General features: G+C 33.1%; 1 protein-coding gene across 1 annotated transcript; it reads right to left on the reverse strand.

The window, feature by feature from the left end:
- Nucleotides 1–47: 47 nt before the first annotated feature.
- Nucleotides 48–23283, reverse strand: cindr (CIN85 and CD2AP related). The gene is made up of 6 exons (XM_023166516.2): nt 23127–23283; nt 22587–23051; nt 20347–20589; nt 19172–19564; nt 7612–7928; nt 48–4558 (listed from the first exon to the last, which is right to left on the reverse strand). Exons 1-6 carry the CDS (start codon nt 23131–23133, stop codon nt 4040–4042), a joined length of 1944 nt encoding a protein of 647 aa, XP_023022284.1. The 5' UTR covers nt 23134–23283; the 3' UTR covers nt 48–4039.
- Nucleotides 23284–24959: the final 1676 nt, after the last annotated feature.

Here is a 24959-nt window from a genome sequence, read left to right on the forward strand (position 1 = left end):
ATAATAAAAAAAGTTAGATGAATAAATGGAATGAGAGTAAACAGACATATGGTTCAATTTTGGTTTCATAATTTATTAAGTCAACAAATATGCCTAAGTACAATAATTCTTTGCTTTAAAATAAAGGTTCATCATGGAAAGTATAATACAACATTCCATAAATTACAATATATAGTTTATTATTTCAGTTTACCAACAAAATTAAGTAGCCATATACAATCCATGACAAACTCAACCATCACTAAAATGGAATGTTACAATTGCTTTCAATAAAATAAATCTTGGTTAATGTATTAATTACAGTTTCATATAGAAAATATACAATTCAAAATTTACATGTTTTTTTTATAGAAAAAGCATAGCTATCACCTCTTTAATAATACTCAATAATCAGATAGTTTCTTCAAAATCACACAAAACTGAATAAATTAGGATCAAAAACAGTTTATCTATAATAAGTATCTATTTATAGTATATTGAGGTGTCATTCCTGTCTGGTGAAGATTTGGCCATAATATATTCGCATAATTGGTAATCAACCATAAAAGAATTATTCAGTTTTTATTTGGTGGTAAAACTTGTGATTTCCAAAATTCTACTTTACAGACTCAAGAGCTTTCAGGATCTGTACAGGATCTAGAGAGATTACGATTTTGAAAAAGTACTTTAAAAAATCAAATCCAGTATCGACACATTGGTTGGAACACTATTGGTTTGCACCAATAACTCATTTATAGATTTTTTAAGTACAAAATTTTATATTATAAAAAATTATTTCAAAGAACATCAAGTTCTAGGAGAACATTAAAAAAATTCATGCACCCTTACAACTTTTGAAATAGAGTCGATATGGTTCTTTCATATTTGTCTAAAACTGAGAGTTGGTGTTTTTTTAAACTTAATTGGTTTGTAAGTAACAACTATTACTTACAAATTTTCAAGTTATCGGCTCAGAATTTTTTGAAAAAGGGCAAAGGAAGCATTTTTTTGAATTAAGTACATATTCTATCACATAAACGGGTTGATTTATCAACATGCCATTTTCAATGTTGAAAATAGGTTTGTGAACCTAAAATGTTTTTTCAATGCTCAAGTTCAACTCCCTTTGAATAGCAACTCTCAAACGTTGAGACTTGGGTGAGCAAATAATTTATTCATTTATTTAGTTGTATAGGAATACAAATGGGACAAACCCAAAGACAGTATTCACATATAAATTGTAAATGCTATTCTAAGAAAATAGATATTGCAAGCAGTGGTCAAAGTATGGCACAAATTACAGTTTCGAATTAAATTAGGAGAAAACATGTTTCTTTAGTTTCAACACGAAGGTGGTCAAGGAATTAGAAAAAATATCAATGTCTATAATATTTGAAATACAGTTATAACTTTTCAGACAAAGATGCAGAGGTAAATACATGAAGTAATTTGTGTTTGTTAAAGATGTATTAAACAATTGATATTATCGGATAGGATATTGTGGAGTATTATATTGAATCAGATATTTAATTGAAATGGTATCGGTCAATACATTCAGAATTTTGATGGTGAATCTGGTGTAAGTGATACCTCTTCTTTTAGAAAGACTGATTAGGTTCAATTCTCGACAAACTTGTCAGTTATTTGGTGAGTCTCTAAAATATTTTTTTGTTGACGTAATCTATGAACTTATTTTGAATGGTCACATGATATTATGCATTGATAACATTGAGCAATTCATATGACATACTCGTTTAGAGCGATCCATACAAGTCGTCCTTTAAGTACCGGAGTAGAGCATTGGAACCTGCATTCAAAATGGCATACCAGAGCATGAGCTGAACCATCATATAAAATAGCAGTAACTTCGTGAATGAATTTACCAACAGGATATCAATTGAATCTATTTCTATAGTAATTATTTGCAACTTAGATATAAAAATAAATACTGATTCCTTGATACCCAGGCAAGATTCCATTGCATGATTCCAGTCAAGTGTTGACTAAATAGTTTTTCAGCTAAAAAAACTGTGGGTCGACTAGATCTACATATTATTTTTCAAGGCTTCTATGACGAAACGATTCCTTCTAATAATAAAAATTTCCAAATATTTTCAATAACAACTCCCATCTTTTGAAAAGCGAAAAGTCTTACATTGAATTGGATCATTCAAAAAATGATCTCTTAAATGAATATAGTATACTTGAAATTGAAATTTTTTATATGCAAATTTCGCCTATAAGCTGCTGGTTTTCACTACCATTTAAGCTACTATAAACAAGTGATATCTATTCTCAAAATCTTAGCCATTAGATATTGATATCGTGACAACAAAAATGAGAAAATTAGGGAAAATGCTGAGTGTTTTTCTAGTGAAAAAATGCAACATTTTTTCAGAAAGTTTCACCTACCAAGATGGCGTCATAAGGAGATGACCTGAACAGTTTAGATAATTTAATATTTTCTTTCAAATTATACTTTAAATGTCTAGGATTTGTAAAGTGATTCCCATTGATGACCTTAACCTCTTGAACTTTCACAAGAAATGTAATTCAATTTATTCAGAATATGTATAATTTTTAGAAGAAATTAGTTAAGCAATTTCCAGAGATGAGTGCTACATTTGAACTACATTCCAACTATCGTCAATATTCACTATTAATTACTGAGTGAAATGAAATGACACCAAAATGGAGTAATAGTTGAATGCAACACATATTTCTGGGAAAGTTGATTTCCAATTCAATAAAATTGTCAAATTGCTGAGCACTTTTTCGTAATTTTTTTTTACAATTTTCCTTAATAAAAATAACCATTAAACAATACTGCATAATACTTTTCATTAATTACAAATTAAAAGATTAGGCTTAAATGGTAAAAAAGCTTCTATAAAATAGCAATAGCTATGATAAAAATGTACAAAATTTTACAGTGGCATATAAATAAATGCTTACTTAGTGTGGCTACTTTTTACAAAACTGATTGCCATATATACTCCTGATAGAATGTGGGTGAAACCAAATTATATACGAATGTATAAAACAAAGCTGCCTTCAAATATGATATAGTAATGATAAATCATGTTATAATAAGTAATATTAAAATACGTTTACATATCGATAAAGTTTATGTTACTCTTAAAAAACAAAGAAAAAGACAAAAATTTAAGTAATATATCCTGTTTTGGGTATGGGACTTGAAATCAAATTGAATATTATTGAAACTGTCATAATATTCTGAAGGTTTTCTGATAATTTGTTCGACAATATACCAGATTCAAATAAGTTGACCAGCTATTCTCATTTTAATTCCAATTTGGAATTACTATTCAAAACATCTAGATACTCTTAATAAATATGACTGTTAGTTTGTGAAATGTTCGCAATACATTAAATTTTTCACTGACTTCTATTCAGCACCTTCACCTATAACAATTTTTCTGTAACTCTATCACTCCAAATAAGGAAGTGTTTTAAAACATTGTTGACGCATTGATTTATCTTTGTTAATGTCTTGATTTAATTTTTCCATAATCAAAAAATAACAAATTGAAATATTACATTTGGAGAGTATCAAAGATATCAACAACTGTCAAAGAATAGTTCTGGTCGATTTGAATTTGGTAAGGTTGAACTATAATTTTTTGTATAATCTACCGTTTTTCATTTAAAATATATGTAAATTCGAAATTAATTTCAGTATTATGTATTTAAAAAATTGGGATGACACTTTCAACAATCAGAGAACAATGTATAATAAATTACTACTTACATAAATTATAGTATGGCAAATGCAGGATATAAAATGATACAATGAATAAATGGGTCCACTTAAATTGTGTGAATAAATATTTGAAATATACGAAGGTGGCATGATGATGTACCACTAAACTAAACAATTTGATAATGTATTCCGCTCATTCTAAAAAAATCACACAACCTTAATTCAATCAGAAACTAACGAAGTTTTCTGAAGAATTACTAACGGAATTATTTAAAACACACCTGAACATTAAATCAGGATATTGACAGCCATCGAAACAAAACATAACAATTCAACTCAAACCTGTACATTCTGCATAACTTTTTCCTGCAGTAACATTCTCATGTCTGTTTCTAATTGCAGTTTATTTTTGAGCTCCTCTATGGTTTGATTTTGTTTTTCCACCAAAATTTCCAACTTTTGTAACCTTTCCAATATGCCTATATATTGAGCACTAGTTATATTTTCCTGAATATCTGTATTTGGTTTGACTAATTCTATCTTCTCTGATGATACTGGACTTTTGCTTGCTACAGAAGTAACGGGCGATACTTTGGGAGGTGAAGGAGCTGGAGGCTTAACAGTTGTATTATCTTTTGCTATCATGCTGGGCATACTTATGGTATGTCTGTTAGGTGCTGGAGGTAATTCTTTAATATTATTATTAATGGCGCTCTGTCGGTGTGTTATAACAGTGGAAATGGCAGGTTTAGATTTTATCAAAGGTACTTTCTCCAATTCACTTGGCGAAGTTTTCAACTTGGAGTTGAGCGATTTTGATAATTCCAGAGATGGCATGGATTTGGACATATCCACCTGTTGAAATAAGATACATTTATGAGAAACATAAATATTGACTATCATATATTTTCTTTTAGATACCAACTCTGATTTCCCCTTTACAAAAAACAAAAGCATTTGTAACCTTTCAAATGGTGCCAACAAAATGATAGGAATGAAAATTGAGAACAAAACTTCCTATGCTTTTTTACCACTTGTATTTGTTACTATAATTACTGTAGTTTCGTCCTAATCGAATATTTTCAAACGAATACAATAAACGTTTGAAAAATGTTCGTATAGGACGAAACTGCAATAACGGTAGTTACAAATACAAGTAAAAAAAAATGAAAATGAATTATTGGTGAAAGACATAAATGCAAAATTTCAGCTCAATCGGTTAAAGAGAAGTTCTTTAAAATTCAGTTGAAAGATATGATCAGAACTAACATACATACAAACATTGCAAGTTGAATAAAAGATTAGATTGGATTTACACAAACAAAAGTGACAAAAAAAAAGTGAAAATTAAACATAAATTTAAAATCCCAAAGCTATAGGGAAATCGTAACAGTACATTGAGCATATTACAAACCACCAAGATAGAGTCTCAAATTTCTGCTAACACAGTTGCCCGTTTTGAACACTGGTCAAACCACCAATGCGAACATGAAAACTTGGTAAGTTAACTTGAATGTCACACCAATTGATGGTTCTACTTATGTCTTGCTTACTTTTACACAGTGATTTTTATCAAATACTTGTTTTGGTTTTCCACAGTTTGCCTTCAATTGAGGACTGCCTGCCCAGTACTGCCCAATAGGCCAAAACAGCTGTATTCCGTAGGCTCTTAAATTGAAATCAAATTTTGAATGATCGGAAAATTACTCATGTATTTATCTTTTCATTTTCATGGAATTATTTGGTTGACTCAGGAATCAGTCGTACAAATGTTTTCAAGATCCTTCATGAGTACAAATTTCACCATATGAAATTAGACTAGTTCATGAATTGAATGAAGATGATTTCAATAGACGTTTCGAGTTTTGTGAAAGTCTCACTGAACGGAAAAACTTGCATCAAAATTTCTTGTATGAAATTTGTTTTTCGGATGAATGTACGTTTAGTTTGAATGGAGAGGTGAATCGGCAAAATTGTCGATATTGAAGTTAAAAAAATCTGTTTAAAATCTGTTTTTCAGTTAACCAGCTGTCGCACCCCTACGAACGACAACTCTCAAAAGTCGAAACTTGTGCGAGCTAAGGATTAACGAGGTCTTACCTTTTAACGTGTGATTCCTAACACGGGTTGGAAGATAGCAAGTGAAAATCGATCGTTCAGAATAGGGCTTGAACCACCGACCAACACGGTAGTCAATTCGAGTTAAGTGAACGAAGCACCCACGTCGAACCACTTGGCTACCGATCGATACCAATCCTCATTTATACCATCAAGTTCATACCCAACTACCTCAAAAACTGAATGTTTGGGCAGGAATTTCAGGTGACCACATCATAGGACCTTTTTTTATCAATGATAATTTGACTAGTGATAAATATTTGGATATGTTGGAGAATCGAATAATACCACGCATCAATAGGGCAACTGAGGAGGATATAAATTTATTTGAAAACGAAATAAATTTTCAGCAGAATGGTGCACCTCCTCATTATGCAGCTCCGGTGCGACAATTTTTGGATGATCATTTTTCTGGTCGCTGGATTGGCAGAAGAGGTCCTACAGAATGGCCACCAAGGTCTCCGGATCTCACTCCTGTAGATTTCTTTCTATGGGGTCATTTGAAATCTAAAGTGTATGAGACATAATCGACAACATTAGAAGATTTGAGAGAGAATATCATGAGGTATTGCAGAGAAATAACTCCCGAGAGTATCAACCATGTGAGGGCGGCAATGGAAGCTCGTTTGTACCTTTGTATGGAAGTTGGTGAAAACGTTTGAACATTTACTATAACAAATTTTGTTCTTATCATTGTCCAGTCATCAGATTTTGATTCAAGAATTAATAAAAAATATCTTTTTCTGATTTATTGCTTCCATATTTGTCTCTAGAACGAATATTTCAAAATGTGGCCTTCTATATGATTGTTGACCTGTTTTTTATTTTTCCTGCAAAGCATTGTTTCAAAAGTTATTCAGGGTGGCTCGTTTTCAACTCAAATAATTTGTAGCTCACAAACCATAAGCTTTAGACCATATGTTTTATACTTTGCTGAAATCTGCTCATCATGGAGTATCTGAGAATGCGAAACAATATAGTTAAAAAAAAAGTTGTGACATGCTTTGGTGGTGCCACATATATATATATATATATATATATATATATATATATATATATATATATATATATATATATATATATATGAAGGTTTTGATGTTCAGTAGTTCATGAAATTTCAAGAAGCCAAGTGTAGTGAAACGCGTTTTGAATGAAGTTTATAGTGTATTATTCATTACAATGAATGATGTTATTATTTACCATCAGGTAACAGATCACTGTATTCATATTTCAAAGTATCTTTTGAGATGATGAAAAGTTTTTTGGGGTTGAAAATAGAAGTTATAGATAAGAGAGTTGAAGGGATCTTTGAGATTTTCTTAAACATCTTAAAACCCTTGTCTATAAAACTGTAATTGCTCAGAAGGCAATTTCATATTATAAGTGTCATTCAATCGATGCATGGTGGGTCATTTTGCCTATTAGTGTGGCAATTTCATATTATAAGTGTTATTCAATCGATACATGGTGGGTCATTTTGCCTATTAATGTGGCAATTTCCTTTGCAACAATCCTCACAGCACATCTTGATATTTTTTAAAAATATACGCAACTTCATATTCAAACTTCAATTTGTTATGTATAACAATGAATGATATCAATCAATTCATGAACGGAAAATTGAAGGGGGTGAAACAAAAAATTTTAGTTTTCTGTCGCATCTTAAGAAAGAGTGAAAATAGAAAACTATAAATTGAATTGTGGGTCGAATCTATAGTGATGTTGTGACTATTGAATCAAAAAATCAATAACAACTACTGAAAAGAAAAATATCGAGAAACAAAGCAAACCTCTTTCTCAAGTGGAGATAATTTATTTGGCTTCAGGTCTTCAACATCAATACTCCTCTCAGTCATTGGTGCCAATTTGCCAGGTTTATTTTCTGGTCCAGGAGATATTGAGGTTCTCTTGGCTTGGTTCAGCTTCATTTCTTCTAACCACGGAGCCTTGTGTTTCTCCCATTCTCTCAAACGTGGTTTTTCACCATCAGTTTCTGAAACGTGAAGACCAAGAGATACTTCAGAGGAATCAATGAAGTGATCAACATTGCCGTTAGGTATTGAATGATCTTCATCATCCTTGTGGACAGTTGTTGGTAGCCTTCGACCTGAAAAAAAAAATAGTTAATAATACATGTTTCAATCGTCTTCATATTTGAATCAAATATTTCAGTTTTACTAATAAATTATAATATTTTGCTTTTACTTTTCGCAAATTTGATGAAAACATTGTGGTACTAATATTTTATGCAAATTTAATGCAAGTCTGAATTTTGATTATTCAACAAAAATTATTTTCAACCAAAATTAAACAAATGTTCAACTCAACTTATTGTCTAAATCCATTTTGAAATATGATGACCATTTTTACATCACTCACCTTCATAATACAATAAAAATGGTGATACTTTTTGAAATATATTTGCTTTATTGAAATACAGAAAGATAAGCAAATGGTGTGTCTACATATAAGGATGATGATAGCATATAACAAAACTGTATTGATAAATATTGAACAATGAATTAATTTGCACTGTTTGATTTGTGCTTTAGGAGATATGAAAGATAAGGTTGATTCATTTTAATAGGCATGTGCAAAATTTAAATAAAATAAATATATATTTTTTCTTATTAGTCAGTGGGCTATGCTTGAAACCTGGCAGTAAACAGATCTAAAGCAAATGAACTTTAAACGTTCAAGCCAGTCTCTATATACCTACACAGTAGGTTTAATGGACTGACACCTATCAGAAAACAACTACTTCCCTGGCTAATACCACGAAGGGCGTTGGATTATATCCGACAGGCGTCAGTGCAGGAAATTTTCTGTGAAGATTTAGATTTGTTTACTGCCTGTCTTCAAGCATAGCCCACTGACTAATAAGAAAGTTTTTCTTCCTTATTCAGAGGAATCGAGCAAATTACGGATACGCAGTTGGTTAGTACCTCGTCCACTAGATGGAGTGACATTTTGTGATGTTCGCTCCAACTTCGGAAGAGGAATGAAATACTCTGAAAGAATTCCGATTTTCAATTGTGGAATATCATTGACTTTGGGTCGATGATGGTCACTATCTTGCACTGATGAATGGCTAATAAGCCCGAAACAGGTCTGCAAGTGTGCCCGTTTCAGAATTGAAGGTCGACTCTTTCAGTTGTATTGCCAATTGCATATGCAGGAAATTTTCTGTGAAGATTTCTGCACTGACGCCTGTCAGATATAATCCAACGCCCTTCGTAGTATTAGCCAGGGTAGTAGTTGTTTTCTGATAGGCGTCAGTCCATTAAACCTACTGTGTAGGTATATAGAGACTGGCTTGAACGTTTGAAGTTCATTTGCTTTAGATAAAATAAATATAGTTTAAAAAACTAAAAAAACACGCTTTTAAAGAACATCAAACTAAAAAGTTGAAAATAGTTTTTTTAAGATAAACTTAAAACAATAACGAGTGAAAAATACTAGTATTATTGGGAAAATAGCGACGGGCGCTTGATATACAAAAAATATGGCAAACGGCGCCAATGATTTTTTCACAATAATACTAGTATTTTTTGTTCGTTATTGTTTTGAGCCTATTTAAAAAATATATTTTTAACTTTTTAGCTCGATGTTCTTTGAAAGCGTGTTTTTTAGTTTTTTACAGTAAATTTATTTTTCATTTTTTAGTTTCGTATGCTATAAAAGCGTGCTCTTCAGTTTTTTAAACTATATTTATTTTATCTAAACTTTGGGATCAATCAGCCGTATATTGTTTAGAAAAATGACCATTGATATTTTCCGATTCCGGAGAGGGAGCCTGAAAATCAGCTACCAAGCCCAGGCGCGCAAAAGAGGGTTACAAATAAGGCAGCAGGCACGCGTGTTAATAAAAAAAATACTTTTTTCAAATGAAGAAATACATGTAAAGTGAGCTCGAATTATATCAAGGAGGTTACGTACAGCGTCATCTACCCGGGAATAGATCAAGCAATAATGTCGATATATTAAGGAGGTTATGTACAGCGCCATCTGCCCACGAATAGATCAAGCAAAAATGTTATCAAGGAGGTTACGTACAGCGCCATCTGCCCGCGAATAGATCAAGCAACAATGTCCATAATTATGTCAAATGCAGATCCCGAGGTTGAGAGTTCCAAGCAAACAAACAAAGTTACATACATACAAGTGAAAGCGTGTTGAAAAAATCTACACAGTTTATTCGAATTGTTCATAATTAACTTACATTAAGACTTCCCTGATAAATTATAGCCTAAGCCAACTAATGTTTCGTATATCTGAATTTTGGAAAAGTGAAAACATTAACATAAATTGAAGTTGATTTTCTAGAAGAATTGTCTGCTTTCATGAATGTAGATAGTATTCATGATTGGGAACTTTCCTAACCAAAAGCTGTACAAAAAATGGGACAGAAAATAGAAAACATTTGTATTTTCGGAAAAGCGGCCACAAATTTTTCAACGTCTCAATTAATCATACTGATATATCTATTCGAACTACTTCGCAGATCAACCACCCACGGGTATATTATATTTTGTTTTATTTTTATTTCAGTTTTCATGTGTTCATTAGTTATTGATCATTTATTTTCTATTGCATTTATATTTTCAATTTTCAATAATTCATTAGTATGTAATTAATTTTAAATATCCTCAGTTATTTCATTATATGTATATTTTAATGGTTGCATGGAAGAACTAGAAACGTTTCATATTATGTAGATATGTTTATCGTCTACTGAATCCTGCCCTTTGATAGATACCGATGTTTTTTAATTTTCCTGTCATCATTATTATTATTATATGAGAAGGTTATAGATTCCCCTACGACTTTCGTTAAACAGTCATTTATTTGGTTGTGTCCTACAAATTAGATGTTTTAAGGGGCCGTAAAGGTACGATCAACATGTTCAAGAATAAATGTCTTCGAAGCAAGTCTAGGAATGTCTGAGGCATGACAAAATAAATTTCACTTTTTGACATAAAAAAACAAATTTGACAAAATCCATACAAGAATAGAGGTCACTTTCTGACAAAAAAACATTTTTTCCAGTCCTAATTGATATCTGAATTTATGAAAGTTGTAAGAGAACTATTGACAAGTTCTGCCCCCCTTGATTGGGTTATTGTTTTTCAAACTGATAACATAAGGGTAATAGGTATCAATTGACCACCTGAAAACTCAGCGTGAGCTTGTAGTCATAATAAATTATCAAAATCCCAGTGAGTTATTCAATGACAAGATATAACACTTTACCACAAATTAGGTTTGAGTCATCGACGTTGCCTCAGAATAAATTTTAACTAATGACTTCATTATATTCAAGAATAACTGAAAAAAAGAAAGTATGATGTAACTCATGTGAATTATGAAATTACTCATTTTATTGTCAATTTAATGTCGCGACATTTAAATGGAATTGTTTAAGAAAATAGGAAATACATAAAAACAAAACATCTATTTTCTTTCTTAGATAAGACTTCATTATCTGGATCAATAGAGGGCAAGTCTTTGAAAAATCAGTTGTCCAACAACACTTTACACTATTCAATTTTATAAAATGGTTGAATTATTTGTGATATATGTAATATTGATTACATATATAGTAAAGTAGATTTGCGGTTAATACCACAAAAATCTAAAGTTGCTTATACAAATGAATACAACTTCATCGACTGGACAGAAGGAACAAATGGTAAAAGACGTATATTAAGTTGTGCATTCTTACCCGCACAAAATATTGGAGCAAATATTGATCCGTGCCTGGCAAACTCATAAATGTTTTCCTTGCCTGGTTTACTGAGTGTCATGACACTCAGTATATGATCAATCTACTCCTGTTCGCCAGTTTCCTCAGTTTTTTGCAGTATTCTCAGACCGGACTCGATGTAACTTTTGGGTTCATCAGTGAACCAAGTGCAGCCTGGCTGTTTGTGAAAGTAATGATCCGCTCACTTCATTGAGGCCTTAAATTAATGTTCCTTGCACGTTGAAAGACTGCACTTTTCAGTCTGGAAGAGTGGTGTGTACTGAGTGGATTACTGAAATGAACATTTCTCCCTTCACAGTATACCAGGTGTTCCTGCCGAGCATGTTCTCAGGTTGACTATTCATTCTCAACTTTACGCGGTTTAAAACTTTAACCGCCTAGTTTTTATTGAGCCCATTTTAGAGGCCTGCAGATCTGAATTTGTTCAGGACTCCGGCGATGGTCCCTTGAAGAGTATTCTATTGGGTGCATACTTGAGTCTGTAAGACCTCCTTGTATGTAAAAGAATCAGAGACGAATATTTTATTGCTCTCAACCACCCTATAATTTTAAAATCATCCAGAAATATTACTGAAACTTATGCCTCATTTGATAAAGGGGTCACTATAACTATTGTATATGAAGATTTAGAATTACATTTAGGAGCAAATGATCCAATTGACCCTCCGGGAATTAGATGAACGAATTCAACAGTAAACAAATAAATTGATTCTCAGAGCATAAACTGACTATGAAAGGTAAAAAAAAATGAAGTTATCAATTTGAATTCACCAACACAACCAGTAAAGTATAAACATTTTATGAAAAGATGGAAACGATTTGCTTTCTATCGATTTTAACCCAATGGTCATTGTAGAACTAGAAATATTAATTGTGCAAGACAATATTCATTTAGGAAAGAAAGGTTTTGGCATTCTACTTTTCCATCTTTATAGAAAAAATGTGAAAATCTAACAAAGGAACCAATCAATTTAAAAAAGTTAACTCTATACAAAAATGTGTAGGCCATGCAAAGAAGTAGTTTTCAGACACAAACTGAAAGAAAAATAGTTTAGAAACAAATACTTTTATAGGAACACTGAATTATACAAAAAACATTTTTCTGTATTTCTACTACTCATGTCATCGATAACATTACGCAATGACGCATGGGCTTATTTGACTAATTCCCACCTATAGAAATCTTGTATATTGTGTAGCTATTCTGTGAATTATATCTGATTCAATTCCATAACGAATGATTGAAATACAAACTAAATAGAGAAAAGGTTGTTTTTTATAATTCATTGTTCAATAGTTAAAGGGTTAAAGGGAACAGAATCTGGGCTGGTAGATCTCGAAAGAATTGATAATTTAATTGAGAACAGTCCCTATAATAAAACACCTAGGAACAGATTGCTAATGATGGTTTCAGAAGTGAAAAACACTCAAAACTTTGAACAGGCGTCTACAGGTTTCTAATCCAACAATTTCTAAAATATATGATCCACCAAAAATTCCCAAATTGAAACCCTCCCAAACTCACAACTGCGTTTTCGTTTTGGTAATCTACATTATTTCATAGAAAATTGAAGATATAAAGTCGGGAGACTTTAGATTTGATGTATCCTCTTTGTTTCCCTTAACCAAAAACTATTGAATGTTTGTGAGACATTCTGAAAGTCAATGATCTCTGTGGATTAATAAAAGTCCGCAAGGAACAGAATTGTTTTCGATTCAATTAGTGGTAACTTTCACTAATATCTACCTGAAATCATTGATGTGATTTTGAAAGTGTACTATGTTATATATAAATATGAGTTAGGAATCAGCGCACTTCATTACTTGCAACATGGCGACGGATGATGATGAAAATTTCAAGCGTGTTTATAAATGTTGTAAAACGAAAAATGCAAGTAGTATACAGTGTCTAAATTGTGGAGAAGTCTTTCACTACAGTTGTGCAAAAGTGAAAAAGCTGGAATTTGTAAATGAAAACAAGTTTTTGCTGTGCTGAACAGCTTCAACTGAAAATGGTAGACCTAACCAAGAAATTGGACCAAACTCGATAAAGAATTATATACGTGAGATAGAGCAACTCAATAAAATAATAATAAAATAATAATAAAATAATAATAAAAAATAAAGGAAAAGTCTGATGAGCTAAACTCATATCTTCAACAATTTCTTTGTAAACATTGCACAAAATGTAATTAATGATCTAGATCCTGCGGGGAGAACTTTTGAGGACTACATGCAACATACTCAGCAAAATATATCCTTTAAATTTAAAGAGATAACTTTTATCCAAGTGAGAGATAAAATAAGTTGTTTGAAAAACAAAAACGGCAAAGATAATTATGAATTCACCACTTGTATTATAAAAACCTTAAAAAATCGTATTGTTTATCCATTGACCCAACTTTTTAATCTCTGTATAACAGAAAGTATATTTCCATCGTAAAAATTGCAAAAGTGATTCCTGTTTATTAAAAAAAAAAAGGTTCAATTCATGACAGAAATAACTATAGACCTATTTCACTTCTACCAATATTTTCAAAGCAACTACAGTCGCTAATGAGGGATCAAATTATAAACTATTTTGAGGTTAATGGTTTGTTTGTGGATGATCAATATGGGTTTAGGTCCAATAGATCTACTGTGGCTGCCATTGATGAGTTGTCAGATATTGTATTGAACGGCTGGGAGCAAGGACTTGATACATATGCTTCTTTATTTGACCTGACAAAGGCTTTTGATTGTGTCTCAACTGATATATTGATAAAAAAACTAAAGTTTTACAACTTTCATTCTGATAATATAGCCTTTCTCAGGTCCTACCTAACAGTACGTTCTCAGTATGTTATATATACTGAGATATTATGCAATTGCATCATGGAGTCCCACAGGGCTGTTTTGGGGCCTCTACTCTTCTTGATTTATATAAATGACTTAAAAGTCAATGTAGCTGGCTCGAAACTCATACTATTTGCAGATGACACCACTCATCTGCAAGTATATCATCCGTTAGAACCAATTCAAGTAATTGTGGCTGAGGGACAGAATCAGATAAAAGAATGGTTCTTAGCGAACAAACTTTCTCTTAACCAAAACAAAACCCAAAATATCAATTTTACCCTCAGACCTCTGTATTCAGATCTGCCAAGAAGTGAAGAGGTTAATCTTCTTGGAATAATTATTGATAAAGGTCTAATATGGGAAAAAAACATTATTCAACTATCGTCTAAGCTCTCAAAAATTACATATATGATAAGATCACTTGTTAAAACTGTATCTAGAGAAACTATAATGTCAGCTCATTATGGTTACTTTTATTCAAACATGACATATGCTGTGCTGAGTTGGGGTCACTCTTCCCATTCGGAAACAATTTTTAGGCTACAGAGGAGATGCATCCGTATTATTATGAATCTCAAATATCGCCAGTGCTGCAGACAATGTTTTGCTGAGCTTAAAACACTAACATTTTCTTGGGCATATATACTGAACTGCATTAAATATTTCTATAATAATAAACAAAAATAATTAACATATAGCCAACTCCATAATTATGAAACACGGCATAACCAGGACTTTATTCTTGAATATCACAGACTGCATAGAACCAGAAAAGGAACTGACTACTATGGTATACATTTCTTTAATTGCTTGCCAGTGACCATAAGACTCCTTGAGGAGAGATTATTTTTCAAAAAAATCAAAGATTATTTGGTGAAGAAAGCCTTTTATTCAATTCAGGAATTCTTGGATAATAACTTCGATGACCTAATATGATTGTTTAAATTGTATTCAACTCAACGGAGAAAAAAATGTTATTTTACTCATTTTATTTTTTAAACTGTAATTTTATAATTGTATGTATTCTTGTAAATTGTATTCTTGAATTGTATTCTTGTCTTGTAAATGCACGATGTGTATTATTACCAATAAAATTGATTGATTGTTGACGGCAATTTGGTGGGTGAAAAAAGCGTCGAGAAGACTGTTGCAGTTCTTCCAAAAGTTACATCAGAGGTGTAACTTTTGGAAGTGAATAAAACTAAGAAAAATTGAGATGGAATCTATTATTGGTGAGACATCTTTGTGTGAAGTATGCTTACAGTATCACGAGATAAGAAGTTCAACACCAATATAGAACAATGGAATAAATACTAAACAGAGAAATAACTCTTGTTCCCATTTCTTTCCTTAGATCTACAGGTAATTCACAAAGTTACCTAGGACCAAAAACATTTAATTAACTATTTATGTGAGTGTAACAATCTGACATTAAGCAAAAAAGTACTGAAAACCTTTCTTCTGAATGAAGCCTAATAATCTCTTAACGACTTTCTTGTTTCATGCAGCCGTTGGTTTCGATGGTTTGAACAATGTTGCACATCTTCAACTGTTCAACTGTGATATTATATATTATATCTGTGAATATATATATATATATATATATATATATATATATATATATATATATATGTTAACTCGAAGATTCTCACGGATAAAGTATGATGAGCTGTTTTCTCGGGTTTCGCTCCGTGTTCTGTGTATTTTCTCCCCATAAGGATTATTTTCACAACGTTTCGGCAAAGTCTCATTTGCCATCTTCTGGTGATGTCTGGTTTTTTCAACTAGACGGATTACTTCGAACTCTGTGTCTCAATTTATAGGGATGGATGTTTCCCTTTACCTGCGTTGCTGCCACTACCTGTGTTTGTTCGACTACCTGTTTTGGTCTTATTACCTGAGCTGCCTCTCCTGTCTCTGTTATTGTACCTGTATTGTCATGTACCGAGTTTTGCCTCTGAAGTTGAGCGGTCTGATTGCTTGTGCGAAGTGATAAAACGGATCTCCATGTTGATGGTAATCTTTGCGCATCATCCCTCTTGTTCATATTATTAGGTCGTTTTTCAATTTCGATTGCCTCTCTGATTGTTCGTGAGTAAAAGTTTTCGTTGCTTGCTAGCATTTTTGTGTTGTCGAAATTGATGTTATGTCCTGTTTGAAGTACGTGTTGGAAGAGAGAAGACGTGGTGACTTTTCCCTTCACTGCTAGTTTGTGTTCATCTTTGCGAATGTTGATTCGTCTGTTGGTCTGGCCGATGTAAGTCCTGTCACAATCATGGCATGGTACTTCATACACTCCTTGTGATTCCAGTGGTATCTGATCCTTGGGATTACGAAGCATGGACCTTATTGTTCGTTCCGGTACGAACGAAGTTGATATGTTATGTCGGTGAAGAATTCTGCTGATTTTATCTGTTGTTCCTGCAATATATGGTAGTGTGGTTGTTATGACCGGTGTATCTCGAGTTTTTTGTTGTTTCCGTGTGGTCTTGGCAGCCGCTTTTATACTTCTTTCTGAGTAGTTATTCATTTGTAGCGTTGTTTCGATGGTGTTCAACTCTTGTTGTCTGTGATCGTTGTCTGCCAGCCTCCTCGAACGTGTAATGAGTGTTTTTGCCACCGCGTGAATTTGTTTTGGGTGGTGGTGTGAATTTGCGTTTAGGTACCTGTTCGTGTGTGTTGGCTTTCGATATACCGTGTGACCTAATGTTCCGTCTGGCTTTTTCATAATCAGTACATCGAGAAATGCGAGCTGGTTGCCTTCTTCAACTTCTTTCGTAAATTTAATGCGTGGATGGATTTCATTCAAATGATTAAAAAACCTGGACAGTTCCTGGTGACCATGAGACCAAATCACGAAGATGTCATCGACATACCTCAGCCAGAGTTTAGGTTTCAAGGGTGACGTTGCTATTGCTTCGGTTTCGATTTCTTCCATAAAGAGATTGGCAACAACGGGTGATAGTGGCGAGCCCATTGGTGCCCCTTCAATTTGTCTGTATCGTTGGTCGTTATAGATGAAGTAAGTGTTTTTGATGCAATGTTCCGCCAATGTGATGATATGCTCTTCCGGTTTGTATTTCTTTTTGATTATTTCTAGTGCCTCTCCGATGGCAAATGAGACTTTGCCGAAACGTTGTGAAAATAATCCTTATGGGGAGAAAATACACAGAACACGGAGCGAAACCCGAGAAAACAGCTCATCATACTTTATCCGTGAGAATCTTCGAGTTAACATTTTAAACCTTTACGGGGAGAAGGTATTCCAACAAACAAGAACATTTGAGAAACTTCGAACAAAGAGGTCCAGGCTTCTCTGCCAACTCCGAAACCGAAGCAATAGCAACGTCACCCTTGAAACCTAAACTCTGGCTGAGGTATGTCGATGACATCTTCGTGATTTGGTCTCATGGTCACCAGGAACTGTCCAGGTTTTTTAATCATTTGAATGAAATCCATCCACGCATTAAATTTACGAAAGAAGTTGAAGAAGGCAACCAGCTCGCATTTCTCGATGTACTGATTATGAAAAAGCCAGACGGAACATTAGGTCACACGGTATATCGAAAGCCAACACACACGAACAGGTACCTAAACGCAAATTCACACCACCACCCAAAACAAATTCACGCGGTGGCAAAAACACTCATTACACGTTCGAGGAGGCTGGCAGACAACGATCACAGACAACAAGAGTTGAACACCATCGAAACAACGCTACAAATGAATAACTACTCAGAAAGAAGTATAAAAGCGGCTGCCAAGACCACACGGAAACAACAAAAAACTCGAGATACACCGGTCATAACAACCACACTACCATATATTGCAGGAACAACAGATAAAATCAGCAGAATTCTTCACCGACATAACATATCAACTTCGTTCGTACCGGAACGAACAATAAGGTCCATGCTTCGTAATCCCAAGGATCAGATACCACTGGAATCACAAGGAGTGTATGAAGTACCATGCCATGATTGTGACAGGACTTACATCGGCCAGACCAACAGACGAATCAACATTCGCAAAGATGAACACAAACTAGCAGTGAAGGGAAAAGTCACCACGTCTTCTCTCTTCCAACACGTACTTCAAACAGGACATAACATCAATTTCGACAACACAAAAATGCTAGCAAGCAACGAAAACTTTTACTCACGAACAATCAGAGAGGCAATCGAAATTGAAAAACGACCTAATAATATGAACAAGAGGGATGATGCGCAAAGATTACCATCAACATGGAGATCCGTTTTATCACTTCGCACAAGCAATCAGACCGCTCAACTTCAGAGGCAAAACTCGGTACATGACAATACAGGTACAATAACAGAGACAGGAGAGGCAGCTCAGGTAATAAGACCAAAACAGGTAGTCGAACAAACACAGGTAGTGGCAGCAACGCAGGTAAAGGGAAACATCCATCCCTATAAATTGAGACACAGAGTTCGAAGTAATCCGTCTAGTTGAAAAACCAGACATCACCAGAAGATGGCAAATGAGACTTTGCCGAAACGTTGTGAAAATAATCCTTATGGGGAGAAAATACACAGAACACGGAGCGAAACCCGAGAAAACAGCTCATCATATATATATATATATATATATATATATATATATATATATATATTGTTACGTTTTAATGTAAAATATTTTTTGTAGAGTCTTGTATTTGTTATGTGACTATTCCTATACAAATATGAATTTGTCTTTGTATTGTAAACAACTATAAAAACACTCACCAGGAGCTTTCACTCTTGTAGCTCTCACATCAGTCAACAAGGGTCTCCTCTCCACTTGGTCGAAAGCATTTTCCGAGCTGTTGTCTTTAGTTTCTAGCTGTTCAGTCTTTGGAGGTGAGTTTTTACTACTTGTTGCACCATCAACAACATCGACCAATTTCTTTTTGATTTCAGAAAACAATCCAGGGCTGGTCCCTGAAGGAGACTTCTTGAGAGATATAGAAGGTTTTTTACCAGGAATCGGTGGGCTCTTGTTAGATGTTGGGCTAGGATCAAGGTTGACCTTATCATTTTTTGCTTCTGATTTTTTATCATTTTTCACTTCTGATTTTTTATCATTTTTTATTTCTAGTGATTTTCTTTGAGACGCTATGGAACTTGGTTTGATGGCACCTAAAAGAAATTTATATATATAAAAAAAAGTTCATTTTTTCAATATTTAAGAAAAGTAGCAGAACAGCTGCTGAATCTCTTTCGATAAATTCAAAGTTTTGCACCACCACCTTGATGCCCTCAAATACCCAATGTCACTGAGCAGCAAAATGGAATATTAAGATTTAGAAAGTGATTAATGAAGAATTATCACACATATAGGTAGGATGAAAATATTCTATTCATATGTGAATTTTAAACATTTAATATATGTGATTGATGACTTGTTTATTTTGTGGTAATTCATGATCACTTTAATGAAATGAATAAAAATATTTTGTCTAATTTCCACTAGTTAATTTTATTTATACACCCTACAAGTGTAGAAAAGGCAGTATATTGCTCTGATTTGTTTCTAATTCTGCATCTTCAGTTTTTCCCTAAGTTTGTGTTGCCAATGGAATATTGGCCACCCTGTATAAATTTGTTGCCTGAATCAAGAAAATTTACATGGCTCTACTAATCAATAAACTTTATAGATATTTTACGAACCATTTCAAACAAAAATTTGTTTGAGATTGAAAAGAAATATTTGAAAACATAAAACGTTTGTTTCAAATTCGAAATGGGTTAAGGGTTCATAAAATAAAATTGATGATTAGTGAGATGAAATATCTTTATCGAATGTGACAATGTAGCTTTTGAAAATACTCAGCAATGTAATATTAGAAGTCTCATAAATAATTAGTGACCTTTTACACAAGTTCAAATTCATTTTACCTAAAACACAGTTTGATTCATACCTTTTTCAGTAACTATTCTAGATGATTTATTATCGTCCCTAATATTACTTCTGTCTTCAGCACTGGAAATAGGAATCACAAAATTATCAGGAAATACTCCAATTTTTCCATTTAATTCTCCTTGCCACCACCCTGGGTCCTGACTATCTTTATTTATCAATACTATGATGTCGCCTTCTTTAAAGGAGAGCTCATCTTCGTTCTGAGCTTTATAGGGAAATTTGGCTTCACACAATTGTTTCACTGAAATATATAGAATACACTTATATATATATGTAACTCCATACAGAATAATAAGCAATCAATTGAATTTTATTCAGAAGCTATGTATTTATTAGTATGAAAAAAAAAACTACTTTTACGGCTAATATCACGCTGGATATTGAATTATATCCGACAGATATCTATGCAAGATACCTCACCAAGGTTAGTCTCGCATATGTTTCTCATTCATCCAACAGCAAGACCATGCTGAAATAGAACACCTATAGACCGGTTTCGAGGTATTACCTCTCATCAGTGCAGGAAAGATCCGACCCAAACAGCATAGTACCTATGACTCGCTTAATTTCAACGCAGCTCAACTGCATGTATGAAACCTTTGTCTAAGAGAAGATATCTATCTACCTGCAGTGTAGATAGTTGGGAGAGATGAATATTTCGTGATTTCATTTCGAAATATTCATTTTCTATTATGCATGTATCTCTCCTCGAATTAGTCTTCAGAAACGGTTTGATTTCTGTTAGAGTATTGGTACATGGGACGTTTCTTCTCCGCTTGGTGCTTTGTTCAAGAGATAGATTTGTTACTAGTTAACAATCTTTCTCTTAGACGAAGGTTTCATACATGCAGTTGAGCCCCACGGTTCTTTTCTGCATCGATGAGAGATAATACCTGGAAACCGGTCTGTAGGTGATTTATTTGAATAACTTCAGCATGGTCCTGCTGCTGGTTGAACGAGAAACATCTGTGAGAATAACTTCGGTGAGGTATCTTTCATAAATGTCTGTCGGATATAATTCAATATCATTGAATGGTATTAGCCGGGGAAGTAGTTAATTTCCGGCAGGCTTCCGGTGGCAGGAAAAAATTTCATATCATTACTAATGCCGGATTTTTGTATAACATTTTCGAATTTTTACTTATATATAATGCAGATATCAGAAGTATAGATACCTTGAACATGAAAAAAGTGACCTGTTTGTTTTTTATACGATGAGTACTGCACAATGATAATGATATATTTATAAATTGATAAAAAATAATTATAAGAAAATGCTGAAGATCAGGTGATCAATGTACTATACACAAAGTATATCAACTTCTGTTATTATTTATAAGCAAAAAACATCCTGATACATTCCTAAAATACAAACACTTATTTCCAAATACAATACCTACCAATACACCAATAAGTAAAACAGTCGTAATCCATATATTCCGAATCATATTATAAATCAAAACCATTCAATACTGGTTCTTTTGTTCATGATTTTCATTTTTAAAGTCTTGAATAGGTTGATGCTCTATTGATCTAATCACAAATATTTGATTCAATATTATCATCATATATTGATAAATGAATATTACTGGAGTTTTTTCCTAACACCAAACTGCTATTTTAGCACCTCAACACGTGTTTCGATCACCGAGTGATCATCTTCAACAGGAAGATTAAACCAGGTATTTCAACACCTCGACACGTGTTTCGATCACCAATTGATCATCTTCAAGAGGAAGATTAAACGAGTTTAATCTTCCTCTTAAAGATTAAACTCATTTAATCTTCCTCTTGAAGATGATCAATTGGTGATCGAAACATGATGATTAGGAAAACTACAATTCACACTTAATTCAAGTAATCGAGCATAGTATTCATCTATTGTTTCTGATGATCTTTATTTACCTCTACAGAAATTGTATATTTCAACCTCTACAATAATTTGTAGTGTATAATGTTCATCTATATTAAGCTTGGCTATTCTGTATTTAGATCTAATAACTGGGGTGTTCGTTGTAGGGATTCGGGACTTTACAACTATGCCTTTTGTTATAAGCGATTGTAATATTAATGAACAAAAAAAATTCAAAATGATGAAGTACTACTTACTTTGGAGTTACTCTGACCAACTCCACAATATGAAATTTCACTGAGCTCATAATAAATTATGATTAAATTTTTTTTTTGCTAATGATGAATTTGCTGTATCTGAACTAGAATTGGAATTATAATGCTCACCTGGTTTGGCAGGTAGAGTTGGAGCTTTCAAATCTAACTCGGTAGCAAGAGACACTTCTCTACTAGAAGCATGAGGTTGCCAAGGAATCTCTTCCACAAAATTTGATGGAAAAACACCCTGTTTTCCGTTGAGACTTCCTTTCCACCAACCTTCTTCTTCCTCTCCAATTATATCAATTATGTCGCCTACCTTTAAGTTCAATTCATCTTCATGATCCTGATTATACGAAAAAACTACTCTACACTGTCGTATTCGTAAAACATCTTTCTTGTTTCGCAATGAAACTGATGAATCTTTCTCAAGAGGACGAACAAAATTGTCAGGAAACATCCCTTTTTTTTGATTCAATACACCTTCCCACCATCCTCCTTTTTTCTTTACTACATCTTTTATTATGTCACCTTTCTTGATAGTGAGTTCATCTGGTTCATTCGCAATATAGTCGAATTCTACGATAACTTCAACTGAAAATAAGTGAAACATAAACATAACTCACTTGGTATTCTGTAAAATTTATTTTATAAAGAATGAATAGGTACCCATCATGTTTTTCGTGAAGTTTTCATAGTTCACTACAGAATTTTATCAATGAATATATCAAGCCAAGCCCATATGATCTCACAATAATAAACTAAATACTACAGACTACAGTAAACTAATTTGACAAAACACGTATGAATGAAACATACATGTCAGTCATATGTCAAACGAGTCTGTCATATCTGTCATGCCACAGCCACAGAATCTGTGCCACACTTCAGGGCATGCGCAATGAAGTTTCATGACGTTTCCAAATCACATGGGCGTATCGCAGGAAAGAGGGATTGGATCTAATTTACAGAATATGAAAAATATCAATTTCTAAAATGCGTCATTAGTTTTTATTCAGCTAAAAGCTTATGTGATCGTGGGTTCAATACTCTAACTGAAGGGTCAAATATTGTTCTCTCGAGAATTTTCTCTGTCGTATTGGGGAAAGATTCTTTTCATGATTGACTGGTTCGCCGTGAATATCCATGCTGCTCCTGAGGTAACAAGGTCTACTCGCAGAAGAACTGCGTTTGGCGTTTGGTGTGAAAATACCATAAATAACAATAACTAACTAAAGATGACTGATGAGTTTTAGAACAAATTTCGTGTAAAAAATTATGATAGCAATTGGGTTTTGTAATTCTTCTGAACATTCGACTATGCAAACCATTGATTTTTTCTCAGTACTTGCCAGTAAATGCTTTGCCTTTAAAAAGTTTTTTTTCTATATTTTTTAGAGAAACCAGGTGAAATTCTTGGTTTTCATACTTATGTTTAATAGAGAAATCGAAAATAAACATTTGTATTATAATAGGTACTCTGTAACATTGTCCAAAGGTTTATATCTATAGACAATGTCTGTATGACTCTTCCTGACATCTATTGGCGAGTAGTAATACTATTTTTACCGAACAAAGCTCGCTCAGTGTCTAAGGATTTATTAGACAATGCTTATAACATAGAAATAAAAATGGATTCAGTAGAAATATAGATGCCCTAATATACATAAAGATAAACAAGTATCTTTGAAGGTAGTTAGGAGTCACACGTTGAAATGTAAGACCTCGTTAATCCTTAGCTCCTTAGTTTCGACTTCTGAGGGTTGTCGTTCGTAGGGTTGCGATAGCTGGTTAACGGAAAAACAGATTTTAAACAGATTTGAACAGTTGACGATGTTTCTTGTTGCATTTTATTAGTTCGAACTTCCATTGTCTAATATGATATAAATTGATTTGACATACCTGAAAGAATCTGTAAAAAATGATATTAAGCAAAATACTGAAATTACAATGAAATAAAATACAAGCAACAACTAAAAAAAAATAAAAAAAAATCAAATTTTTTGTTGTTGCTTGAAATTTTAGTTTATTTGCTTAATATGATTGTTATTTTTCAGCTAATATCTTTTTCAATTTTTTACGTATCCTCTACTATACTATACTAGACAATGGAATCCGAAAACGTCTTCTGAACTACGGTCGTACTCACACAAGACAATTCAAACAGTTTTTATCTCTCTCTCTTCAGCAACTCCTTACGTGTAGTTGTGACCAGAACTAAGGTAAGGAGAGCACAGTTATTTGTTAATTCTCATTCCCTAGCACCTCTGAACAAAAGGAATTATCCAATAAGATCTATTAAATACAGTCCATCAAGTCACTCAATATTCAACATGATCCTTCGAGCCGGATATTGTGAATTCTTGAAAATTTTCGTTTATCCGTTTTGTTCAGACTCTCTGGTTCTGAGACAAACAAATTTAATTGTCACCTAGTGACATCGTGACAAGTTGCTATTTAGTCCAAGAAGCTTAAAGTTTCAAGGCACAACTCATTTCGTTG

This window comes from Leptinotarsa decemlineata, unplaced genomic scaffold (genome assembly GCF_025532065.1).
Source record: "Leptinotarsa decemlineata unplaced genomic scaffold, Ldec_3_MD MMD2_tig00000199_RagTag_RagTag, whole genome shotgun sequence".
NCBI classification, from domain to species: domain Eukaryota; kingdom Metazoa; phylum Arthropoda; class Insecta; order Coleoptera; family Chrysomelidae; genus Leptinotarsa; species Leptinotarsa decemlineata.